Source organism: Salvelinus fontinalis, chromosome 3 (assembly GCF_029448725.1).
Source record: "Salvelinus fontinalis isolate EN_2023a chromosome 3, ASM2944872v1, whole genome shotgun sequence".
In the NCBI taxonomy this organism is placed as follows: domain Eukaryota; kingdom Metazoa; phylum Chordata; class Actinopteri; order Salmoniformes; family Salmonidae; genus Salvelinus; species Salvelinus fontinalis.
The window spans coordinates 101,416-113,765 of record NC_074667.1 but is presented as its reverse complement, the minus strand read 5'-3'; the positions used below and the strand labels follow the sequence as shown (position 1 = coordinate 113,765).

The 12,350-nt window shown below is 48.7% G+C and overlaps 1 protein-coding gene across 3 annotated transcripts in view; it reads left to right on the top strand.

The window, feature by feature from the left end:
- Positions 1-12,350, top strand: part of LOC129835312 (gastrula zinc finger protein XlCGF7.1-like) — a 36,122-nt gene that overhangs the window by 8,263 nt on the left and 15,509 nt on the right. The window contains exon 3 of one of the 3 annotated variants that reach the window (XM_055900944.1): positions 7,059-8,755. The exons of the other annotated variants lie outside the window; for them this stretch is intronic. Within the exon in view, the coding sequence (XP_055756919.1) occupies positions 7,059-7,750 (692 nt within the window). The 3' untranslated portion in view covers positions 7,751-8,755. Of the gene's footprint in view, positions 1-7,058; positions 8,756-12,350 lie in introns of those variants that run through there. 3 annotated transcript variants of the gene reach the window in all.

Here is a 12,350-nt window from a genome sequence, read left to right as displayed (position 1 = left end):
TTCTATGGTAGAGTAGGTCAGGGCGTGACTGTCACGTTCCTGACCTATTTATGTTAGTTGTTATGTGTGTTAGTTGGTCAGGACGTGAGGTTGGGTGGGCATTCTATGTTTTCTGTTTCTGTGTTGGTTTTGGGTTGCCTGGTATGGCTCTTAATTAGAGGCAGGTGTTTGGCGTTCCTCTAATTAAGAGTCATATTTAGGTAGGCGTTGTCACAGTGTTCGTTGTGGGTGATTGTCTCCTGTGTTTGTGTATGTCGTTGCGCCACACGGGACTGGTTTCGGTTTGTTTGTTAAGTGTCATTTATGTGTAGGCTTTTTCCCTGTTCGTGCGTTCTCGTGTGTTAAGTGAGTCCGTCGTTCAGATCTGTTCTACACCGTTTATTTGTTTTGTTAGTGTATAGTCAAGTTCGTGTTTTTTCGTCTTGTCAATAAATTCATTATGTATTCAAACTCCACTGCGCCTTGGTTCAATCCCTGCTCCTCTTCGGATGAAGAAGAGGAGGACAGCCGATACAGAATCACCCACCACTCCAGAGCCAAGCAGCGGAGTCGACGGAGAAAGGGACGGGAAAACAAGGATTTCTGGACTTGGGAGCAGATAATGAATGGAGAAGGTCCCTGGGCTAAGGCAGGAGAAAATCGCCGTTCTCAGGAAGAGAGGGAGGCAGCTAAAGCCCAGGAGCGGTGGTTTGAGGAGGCAGCAAGGAGACGTGGCTGGAAGCCCGAAAAGCCATGGGAACAGCTGGAGGCACTGAGGAGAGCAGAGGCTACCGGGGAGAGGAACCGGAGCTATGAGGGAACGCGTCTGGCACGGAAGCCCAAAAAGCCCGTAAGTAATTCCCAAAAATTTCTTGGGGGGGGGGGGCTAAGAGGTAGTGGGCCAAGGGCAGGTAGGAGACCTGCGCCCACTTCCCAGGCTTACCGTGGAGAGCGGGAGTACGGGCAGGCGCCGTGTTACGCAGTAGAGCGCACGGTGTCTCCTGTACGAGTGCATAGCCCAGTGCGGGTTATTCCACCTCCCCGCACTGGTAGGGCTAGATTGGGTATTGAGCCAGGTGTCATGAGGCCGGCTCAACGCGTCTGGTCTCCAGTGCGTCTCCTCGGGCCGGCATACATGGCACCTGCCTTACGCATGGTTTCCCCGGTTCGCCTACATAGGCCGGTGCGGGTTATTCCACCTCCCCGCACTGGTCGGGCAACCGGGAGCATTCAACCAGGTAAGGTTGGGCGGGTTCAATGCTCAAGAGTGCCAGTACGCCTCCACGGTCCGGTATTTCCGGCGCCACCTCCCCGCCCCAGCCTAGTACCTACAGTGTCTACACTACGCACTAGGCTACCAGTGCGTATCCTGAGCCCTGTTCCTCCTCCACGCACTCTCCCTGTAGTGCGTGTATCTAGCCCGGTGCCTCCAGTTCCGGCCCCACGCACTAAGCTACCAGTGCGTCTCCAGAGCCCTGTACAAACTGTATCTTCTCCCCCTACTAATCCTGATGTGCTTGTCCTCAGCCCGGCGTCACCAGTGCCGGTACCACGCATCAGTTATAGAGTGGGCTTTGAGAATACAGTGTGCCCTGTCCCTGCTCCCCGCACTAGTAGGAAGGTGCTTATCATTAGCACGGTGCCTCCAGTTCCGGCACCACGCACCAGGTCTACAGTGCACCTTATCCGGCCAGAGCCATCTGTCTCCCCAGCGCCATCTGAGCCATCCGTCTCCCCAGCGCCATCTGAGCCATCCGTCTCCCCAGCGCCATCTGAGCCATCCGTCTCCCCAGCGCCATCTGAGCCATCCGTCTCCCCAGCGCCGTCTGAGCCATCCGTCTGCCAGGAGCCTGCAAAGCCGCCCGTCTGCCATGAGCCTGCAAAGCCGCCCGTCTGCCATGAGCCTACAGAGCCATCCGCCAGACAGGAGCCGCTAGAGCCGTCAGCCAGACAGGAGCCGCTAGAGCCGTCAGCCAGACAGGATCTGCCAGAGCCGCCAACCAGACAGGATCCGCCAGAGCCGCCAACCAGACAGGATCTGCCAGAGCCGCCAACCAGACAGGATCTGCCAGAGCCGCCAACCAGACAGGATCTGCCAGAGCCGCCAGCGAGCCATGAGCAGCCAGAGCCGTCAGAGAGCCATGAGCAGCCAGAGCCGTCAGAGAGCCATGAGCAGCCAGAGCCGTCAGAGAGCCATGAGCAGCCAGAGCCGTCAGAGCGCCATGAGCAGCCAGAGCCGTCAGAGCGCCATGAGCGTCGAGAGCCGTCAGCCTGCCATGAGCGTCGAGAGCCGTCAGCCTGCCATGAGCGTCGAGAGCCGTCAGCCTGCCATGAGCGTCGAGAGCCGTCAGCCTGCCATGAGCGTCGAGAGCCGTCAGCCTGCCATGAGCGTCGAGAGCCGTCAGCCTGCCATGAGCGTCGAGAGCCGTCAGCCAGCATTGAGCGTCGAGATTTGTCAGTCAGCCATGAGCTGCCCTTCAGCCTGAAACGGCTAGATACCCAGAACTGCCCATCAGTCCAGAGCTGTCTCTCTGTCCGGAGCTGCCTTTCAGTCCGGAGTTGCCCCTCTATCCTGATCCCCCTCTCTATCTTGATCTACCTCTATATTCTTATCTATCCCTCTGTCTTGATTTATCTCTCTGTCCCGGTGCTGTCCTTATTAGTGAGGTTATTAAGAGGATTTTGTGGGGGTAAAAAGAGGGTGGACATTCTTAGAGGGAGGAAGCTAGGATGGATTATATTGGGGTGGGGACCTCGCCCGGAGCCTGAGCCACCACCGTGGTTAGATGCCCACCCAGACCCTCCCCTAGACTTTGTGCTGGTGCGTCCGGAGTTCGCACCTTGTGGGGGGGGGTAATGTCACGTTCCTGACCTATTTATGTTAGTTGTTATGTGTGTTAGTTGGTCAGGACGTGAGGTTGGGTGGGCATTCTATGTTTTCTGTTTCTGTGTTGGTTTTGGGTTGCCTGGTATGGCTCTTAATTAGAGGCAGGTGTTTGGCGTTCCTCTAATTAAGAGTCATATTTAGGTAGGCGTTGTCACAGTGTTCGTTGTGGGTGATTGTCTCCTGTGTTTGTGTATGTCGTTGCGCCACACGGGACTGGTTTCGGTTTGTTTGTTAAGTGTCATTTATGTGTAGGCTTTTTCCCTGTTCGTGCGTTCTCGTGTGTTAAGTGAGTCCGTCGTTCAGATCTGTTCTACACCGTTTATTTGTTTTGTTAGTGTATAGTCAAGTTCGTGTTTTTTCGTCTTGTCAATAAATTCATTATGTATTCAAACTCCACTGCGCCTTGGTTCAATCCCTGCTCCTCTTCGGATGAAGAAGAGGAGGACAGCCGATACAGAATCACCCACCACTCCAGAGCCAAGCAGCGGAGTCGACGGAGAAAGGGACGGGAAAACAAGGATTTCTGGACTTGGGAGCAGATAATGAATGGAGAAGGTCCCTGGGCTAAGGCAGGAGAAAATCGCCGTTCTCAGGAAGAGAGGGAGGCAGCTAAAGCCCAGGAGCGGTGGTTTGAGGAGGCAGCAAGGAGACGTGGCTGGAAGCCCGAAAAGCCATGGGAACAGCTGGAGGCACTGAGGAGAGCAGAGGCTACCGGGGAGAGGAACCGGAGCTATGAGGGAACGCGTCTGGCACGGAAGCCCAAAAAGCCCGTAAGTAATTCCCAAAAATTTCTTGGGGGGGGGGGCTAAGAGGTAGTGGGCCAAGGGCAGGTAGGAGACCTGCGCCCACTTCCCAGGCTTACCGTGGAGAGCGGGAGTACGGGCAGGCGCCGTGTTACGCAGTAGAGCGCACGGTGTCTCCTGTACGAGTGCATAGCCCAGTGCGGGTTATTCCACCTCCCCGCACTGGTAGGGCTAGATTGGGTATTGAGCCAGGTGTCATGAGGCCGGCTCAACGCGTCTGGTCTCCAGTGCGTCTCCTCGGGCCGGCATACATGGCACCTGCCTTACGCATGGTTTCCCCGGTTCGCCTACATAGGCCGGTGCGGGTTATTCCACCTCCCCGCACTGGTCGGGCAACCGGGAGCATTCAACCAGGTAAGGTTGGGCGGGTTCAATGCTCAAGAGTGCCAGTACGCCTCCACGGTCCGGTATTTCCGGCGCCACCTCCCCGCCCCAGCCTAGTACCTACAGTGTCTACACTACGCACTAGGCTACCAGTGCGTATCCTGAGCCCTGTTCCTCCTCCACGCACTCTCCCTGTAGTGCGTGTATCTAGCCCGGTGCCTCCAGTTCCGGCCCCACGCACTAAGCTACCAGTGCGTCTCCAGAGCCCTGTACAAACTGTATCTTCTCCCCCTACTAATCCTGATGTGCTTGTCCTCAGCCCGGCGTCACCAGTGCCGGTACCACGCATCAGTTATAGAGTGGGCTTTGAGAATACAGTGTGCCCTGTCCCTGCTCCCCGCACTAGTAGGAAGGTGCTTATCATTAGCACGGTGCCTCCAGTTCCGGCACCACGCACCAGGTCTACAGTGCACCTTATCCGGCCAGAGCCATCTGTCTCCCCAGCGCCATCTGAGCCATCCGTCTCCCCAGCGCCATCTGAGCCATCCGTCTCCCCAGCGCCATCTGAGCCATCCGTCTCCCCAGCGCCATCTGAGCCATCCGTCTCCCCAGCGCCGTCTGAGCCATCCGTCTGCCAGGAGCCTGCAAAGCCGCCCGTCTGCCATGAGCCTGCAAAGCCGCCCGTCTGCCATGAGCCTACAGAGCCATCCGCCAGACAGGAGCCGCTAGAGCCGTCAGCCAGACAGGAGCCGCTAGAGCCGTCAGCCAGACAGGATCTGCCAGAGCCGCCAACCAGACAGGATCCGCCAGAGCCGCCAACCAGACAGGATCTGCCAGAGCCGCCAACCAGACAGGATCTGCCAGAGCCGCCAACCAGACAGGATCTGCCAGAGCCGCCAGCGAGCCATGAGCAGCCAGAGCCGTCAGAGAGCCATGAGCAGCCAGAGCCGTCAGAGAGCCATGAGCAGCCAGAGCCGTCAGAGAGCCATGAGCAGCCAGAGCCGTCAGAGCGCCATGAGCAGCCAGAGCCGTCAGAGCGCCATGAGCGTCGAGAGCCGTCAGCCTGCCATGAGCGTCGAGAGCCGTCAGCCTGCCATGAGCGTCGAGAGCCGTCAGCCTGCCATGAGCGTCGAGAGCCGTCAGCCTGCCATGAGCGTCGAGAGCCGTCAGCCTGCCATGAGCGTCGAGAGCCGTCAGCCTGCCATGAGCGTCGAGAGCCGTCAGCCAGCATTGAGCGTCGAGATTTGTCAGTCAGCCATGAGCTGCCCTTCAGCCTGAAACGGCTAGATACCCAGAACTGCCCATCAGTCCAGAGCTGTCTCTCTGTCCGGAGCTGCCTTTCAGTCCGGAGTTGCCCCTCTATCCTGATCCCCCTCTCTATCTTGATCTACCTCTATATTCTTATCTATCCCTCTGTCTTGATTTATCTCTCTGTCCCGGTGCTGTCCTTATTAGTGAGGTTATTAAGAGGATTTTGTGGGGGTAAAAAGAGGGTGGACATTCTTAGAGGGAGGAAGCTAGGATGGATTATATTGGGGTGGGGACCTCGCCCGGAGCCTGAGCCACCACCGTGGTTAGATGCCCACCCAGACCCTCCCCTAGACTTTGTGCTGGTGCGTCCGGAGTTCGCACCTTGTGGGGGGGGGTAATGTCACGTTCCTGACCTATTTATGTTAGTTGTTATGTGTGTTAGTTGGTCAGGACGTGAGGTTGGGTGGGCATTCTATGTTTTCTGTTTCTGTGTTGGTTTTGGGTTGCCTGGTATGGCTCTTAATTAGAGGCAGGTGTTTGGCGTTCCTCTAATTAAGAGTCATATTTAGGTAGGCGTTGTCACAGTGTTCGTTGTGGGTGATTGTCTCCTGTGTTTGTGTATGTCGTTGCGCCACACGGGACTGGTTTCGGTTTGTTTGTTAAGTGTCATTTATGTGTAGGCTTTTTCCCTGTTCGTGCGTTCTCGTGTGTTATGTGAGTCCGTCGTTCAGATCTGTTCTACACCGTTTATTTGTTTTGTTAGTGTATAGTCAAGTTCGTGTTTTTTCGTCTTGTCAATAAATTCATTATGTATTCAAACTCCACTGCGCCTTGGTTCAATCCCTGCTCCTCTTCGGATGAAGAAGAGGAGGACAGCCGTTACAGTGACTAGGGGGGTTAGTCTAGTTTATATTTTCTATGGTAGAGTAGGTCAGGGTGTGACTAGGGGGGTTAGTCTAGTTTATATTTTCTATGGTAGAGTAGGTCAGGGTGTGACTAGGGGGGTTAGTCTAGTTTATATTTTCTATTGTAGAGTAGGTCAGGGTGTGACTAGGGGGCTTAGTCTTGTTTATATTTTCTATGTGGGGTTCTAGGTTGTTTTTTCTATGTTGGGGTTTTGGTTTTGATTCCCAATTAGAGGCAGCTGACTATCGTTGTCTCTAATTGGGGATCATATTTAAGTAGCATTTTTCCACCTGTGTTTTGTGGGATATTGTTTATGTGTAGTTGTATGTCAGCACTCCATTGCCGTCACGTTTGTTTATGTGTAGTTGTATGTCAGCACTCCATTGTCGTCACGTTTCGTTATTCTTTATTGTTTTGTAATGTGGTTCACTTACTTTAAATAAATAAAGACGTGGAACCCAGATCACGCTGCACGTTGGTCCGAGGATGAGAATGTGACAGTCAGACTGCAGTCAAACAACAATACCATCAAAAATAGAATTCCTAGGAAGGGTTTGGAACCTCTAACCCTGGCAATTTGACTGGTAAACTCATGGGTACACTCGCAATGGCTGCCTTGTATTGTGATGCAATCATTTCCATTGTGAAATGTTCTATCAGCTGATGCTGGATTGCACTGCTAACATTCACTCTCAGCCATATTTGCTGGCATTGTTGTTCCCGTATTTTAGAATTCTTCTGCATTTTATGCAAAAATGGGATATTAGAATCCTCTTGTTCTAACCTGGGTATCTTCAGTCCACCCATTGTGACATCATTGAATTGAATGTTTGGATTCTATTTCTATGAATGATCCAACATGAACTAGTTTGCTACTTTGTTTAACCAATGCTTTGTTATTCCCATAGGAGAGAATAACCAGGAAGAGAGTCCCTCTACATCAGGAGAACCTGAACAACACCAGGAGAGTCACAGGGCTAAGAGCTCTCACTGCTGTTCAGTGTGTGGAAGAGATTGCCAAAAGCTTTCATCACTGGAAAGACACATGAGAACTCACACAGGAGATAAGCCGTACAGTTGTTCTGTGTGTGGGAAGCAGTTCCGTGAAAAAATACATCTTCGAAACCACCAGAAAGTGCACACTGGAGAGAAACCTTATGCCTGCCCCGACTGTGACAAGAGCTTTGCTTTCACTTCAGCCTTGAAAAGACACCATAAATTACACACAGGAGAGAAAATCCACTCCTGCTATGTGTGGGGGAAGAGTTTTACTCAATCATCCACCTTGAAGGATCACTTCAGGACGCATTCAGGAGATAAACCCTGCTCTGTCTGCGGCAAGTGTTTTAGTTATCCAAGACCCTTTCAGCTCCAATGCCTGGCACACACAGGAGAAAGACCTTACAGTTGCGCTGAATGTGGCCAGAGGTACATACGTCCTCAAAACCTCCGTAGACATCAGAAGACTCATGCTGGTAGAGCACCTGTTGAGTTTGAGGACCTCAGTCAAATAGCTGAGATGAACGCTACAATCGAAGGAATGAAAGAGGAAGAAAATGATGAAGACGAGGAGGATATTGGTGGTCTGATGAATTGCTGAAGGAGAAGAAGCTGGATTGGATCCTCATCATGGACTGCATGGAGATAGTAAGTTTTCGCAATACCAGTATCGCAATACTATGACACAATATGAATAATATTAGTTAATAGCTGCTTCATATTTGAGGCATTTTATGAAAAGTCGAGACTGTACAAGTTTGAATTGAAGTAGTTTGATGGGCATTTTATGTAGCTATTTTGTTTAGTTATCTTGAAATTGCATTTGTGTTCCTGCATTGAATAGAAATGTACCAGTTACAGTGTAACAATCCATAATTACAACACTGACTATCATGTAATAAATCATGTAATAATGCACCTTAATGCAACGTAAAGTGTTGCCGCAGGCTCAAATGATAGTAAAGTGATTATTATTAACATTAGCAATGAAATAGTAACAAAACATGTTTGAGAGAAAGGCAAGAGGGAGATAACTCTGGGTCTTCCTTTCCTGTGACGGTCCTCATGAGAGCCAGTTTCATCATAGCGCTTGATGGTTTTTGCAACTGCACTTGAAGAAACTTTCAAAGTTCTTGAAATTTTCCGGATTGACTGACCTTCATGTCTTAAAGTAATGATGAACTGTTGTTTCTCTTTGCTTATTTGAGCTGTTCTTGCCGTAATATGGACTTGGTCTTTTACCAAATAGGGCTATCTTCTGTGTGCCACCCCTACCTTGTCACAACACAACTGATGGGCTCAAACGCATTAAGAAGGAAAGAAATTCCACAAATTAACTTTAACAAAGCACACCTGTTAATTGAAATGCATTCCAGGTGACTACCTAATGAATCTGGTTGAGAGAATGCCAAGAGTGTGCAAAGCTGTCATCAAGGCAAAGGGTGGCGACTTTGAAGAATCTCAAATTTAAAATATATTTTGATTTGTTTAACACTTTTTTGGTTCCTACATGATTCCATATGTGTTATTTCATAGTTTTGATGTCTTCACTATTGTTCTACAATGTAGAAAATCGTAAAAAAATAAAGAAAAACCCTTGAATGAGTAGGTGTGTGTCATCTTTTGACTGGTACTGTGCATGTAACTATCTTGGCATTTTAACTATAGACTCTTACCAATGTATGGATAAAGGTGATTCACGGCAGACAGAAACACATTCAGAATGATCCTTCCCACTGGGCTTCAACCAGTCCAGACTGCTTTAGCCACTAAAGACAGAGCTGTATTTAGGACAACGTTATTATTGAGAGCTGTAGCTACATGTTGCATGTTGTCCAGGATCAACATATGACTAAATACAATGGATCTTTCAAACATCCACGGTAACAGAGAGCAGGAGGTGCCATTTGACAGAGAAGCCTTGAGCGACAGAATGGACTCTTTCTCGTTAATGTCCCAGCCCCCTTATTATCTCAACCAATCATGGGCTGCTTCTTCTTCGATGAGGTTTAACAGCAGTTGTCATCCAGTAAATGCTGCATTATCGCCACCTACTGGACTGGAGTATAACTCCCTTATACATTGCTTGGAAAAATTAACAAATTCCCTATCCCATCTAACACTCAGTAAGAAATGTTATAAATAAACCGCCCTACTCTATTTCTATCTATTTAAATCTATTTACTCCTACTTCAGGCCAAATACCTCTCTGCAGCTGCCCTCACAACTTCAATGTTCTGCGACTTATGTTCCATCCCTGCAGTACAGTTGATAACAATTTCTATAAAATGCTAAAAAATCCAATCTTACTGAAACATATATCACTTGTTGGTTTATCCCTCTGTACTGGTACAGATCTACTACTCACACCACTCCTCTCAGGATCCCTCCCCCTTGACCCATCTTCCTCTACTTTCTTCACTGCCTCAGCATATGACAACTTCTGCACTATTCTAACCCTGGAAACTTCAACCTGCCTCTCTCGCACTGGACATTTCTGATCCCCAGCACCATGGGCACCCCTACAATTAACACATACCACTACTTTCCCCGATGCTACACATTCCTTTGTCTCATGCCCTTCTGCACACTTCTCACACCTAGGAACTTACACACTTCTCACACTTAGAACTCTTACACACTGCTGCCACGTGCCCATAAGCTTGACACCTGTAACAACGTATTGTATTCAGCACAAAAGCTCGTAGAGGATAACTTATATATCCTAACATCACTTTGTTAGGTAAAGACTCAACATCAAAACTCAAAAAAACAGACAACGACTCTTCTATTTCACCACTCATAAAACCGTCTGTGTCGCAAACAAACGACGAGTATCACAAACACCGGGAATCTTTTCCTTCAGTTGGGCAACTTTCACATTTACCAATACCCCGGTAATCACTCCTTTCAATTGCGCCCTTTTCTTGAGAGCGAAACAATTCACATCTCTTCCCCCCATTCGTTTAACTCCAGGCGCCTGCTTCCTTTGATCAGCAGAAACACAAACATTTATCACAAGACCACTTTTGGTTACCCTCATCGATTCCACAGCACCCAACTCTGTTTTCACCCACCCTGAAACCACTAATGGATCAGCCAAAAGGCAAGGGTCCACTTTTTCAAAAAACTCAACTCCTACTGTCAAAGACTCATCTTTATCCTGACCCTCAGTGCCTCGGGCTCTGAGAACTTCACCACACCTACCACCTCCGATATTTCGCCCTCATTCACTTCCATTTCTCCTCCTGTCTTCAGCTCACTCTGCTTACACTTTCTACCATTCTTCTTTAACAAAAATCTGTTTTAATTCATTTCTACCAGTATGTCACGTGTGCAACCAGAAGAAGAAGAAAAAACTTTAGACCACTTTTACTCCACACACAGAGACACATACAAAGCTCTCCCTCGCCCTCAATTTGTTAGACTTCAGTGCAGCTTTTGACATGATCAATTATAGTCTGCTGCTGGAAAAACACATGTGTTTTGGCTTTACACCCCCTGTTTTAATGTGGATAAAGAGTTGAGGTCCAACAGAACACAGAGGGTGTTCTTTAATGGAAGCCTCTCAAATATAATCCAGGTAGAATCAGGAATTCCCCAGGGTAGCTGTTTAGGCCCCTTGCTTTTTTCAATCTTTACTAACGACATGCCACTGACTTTGAGTTAAGCCAGTGTGTCTATATATGCGGATGACTCAACACTACACTCGTCAGCTACTACAGTGACTGAAATGACTGCAACACTTAACAAAGAGCTGCAGTTAGTTGCAGAATGGATATAATATATAGAATATATATATAAATAAATATATATATAGATATATAGAATGGATATAGCAAGGAATAAGTTAGTCCTAAATATTTCCAAAACTAAAAGTATTGTATTTGGGACGAATCATTCACTAAAACCTAAACCTCAACTACATCTTATAATGAATAATGTGGGAATTGAGCAAGTGACTAAACTGATTGGAGTAACCCTGGATTGTAAACTGTCATGGTCAAAACATATTGATACAACAGTAGCTAAGATGAGAAGTCTGTCCATAATAAAGCGCTGCTCTGCCTTCTTAACAACACTATCAACAAGGGATGGTAAGGGATGGTGTAGGGATGCTACAGGCCCTGATTTTGTCGCACCTGGACTACTGTTCAGTAGTGTGGTCAGGTGCCACAAAGAGAGATTTGAGAAAATTGCCGTTGGCTCAGAACAGGGCAGCACGGTTGGCCCTTAAAAGTGCACGGAGAGCTAACATTAATGACATGCATGTCAATCTCTCATGGCTCAAAGTGGAAGAGAGATTGACTTCATCATTACTTGTTTTTGTAAGAGGTGTTGACAAGCTGAAGGCACCGAGCTGTCTGTTTAAAATACTGGCACACAGCTTGGACACCCATGCATACCCCACAAGACAAGCCACCAGAGGTCCCTTCATAGTCCCCAAGTCCAGAACAGACAATGGGAGGCACACAATACTACATAGAGCCATGACTACATGGAACTCTATTCCACGTCAGGTAACTGATGCAAGCAGTAGAATCAGATTTTAAAAAGCAGGTAAAAATGCATCTTATGGAACAACTGGGACTTTGAAGAGACACACACAAAGGTACAGACACATTGTGATATTGTTGTATGGTCGTATTGAACATGTTGTGGACATGTGGTGGTGTAGGGATGTTATATGATGTACGGTTTTATCTTTAGTTCATTCAGTACAAACATAGTTCCCTGCGTTATCTGTTGTTTTATATGTAATGTGGACGCTTTGCTGTGTTTGGACCCCAGGAAGAGTAGCTGCTGCCGTGGCAACATGGGGATCCCTAATAAATACACATACAACATTTGGCAAATCATAATTCTATCCTCCTGATTCCTGCTTACAAGCTAAAACTAAAGCAGGAAGTACCAGTGACTCGTTCAATACGTAAGTGGTCAGAGGACGCAGATGCTACGCTACAGGACTGTTTTGCTAGCACAGACTGGAATATGTTCCGGGATTCAGACAATGGCATTGAGAAGTATACCATCTCAGTCACCGGCTTCATCAAGAAGTGCATTGACGATGTCGCCCCCACAGTGACCGTACATACATGTCCCAACCAGAAGCCATGGATTACAGGTAACATCCGCACCGAGCTAAAGGCTAGAGCTGCCACTTTCAAGGAGCGGGACAACACTGAAGCATGCATGAGTGC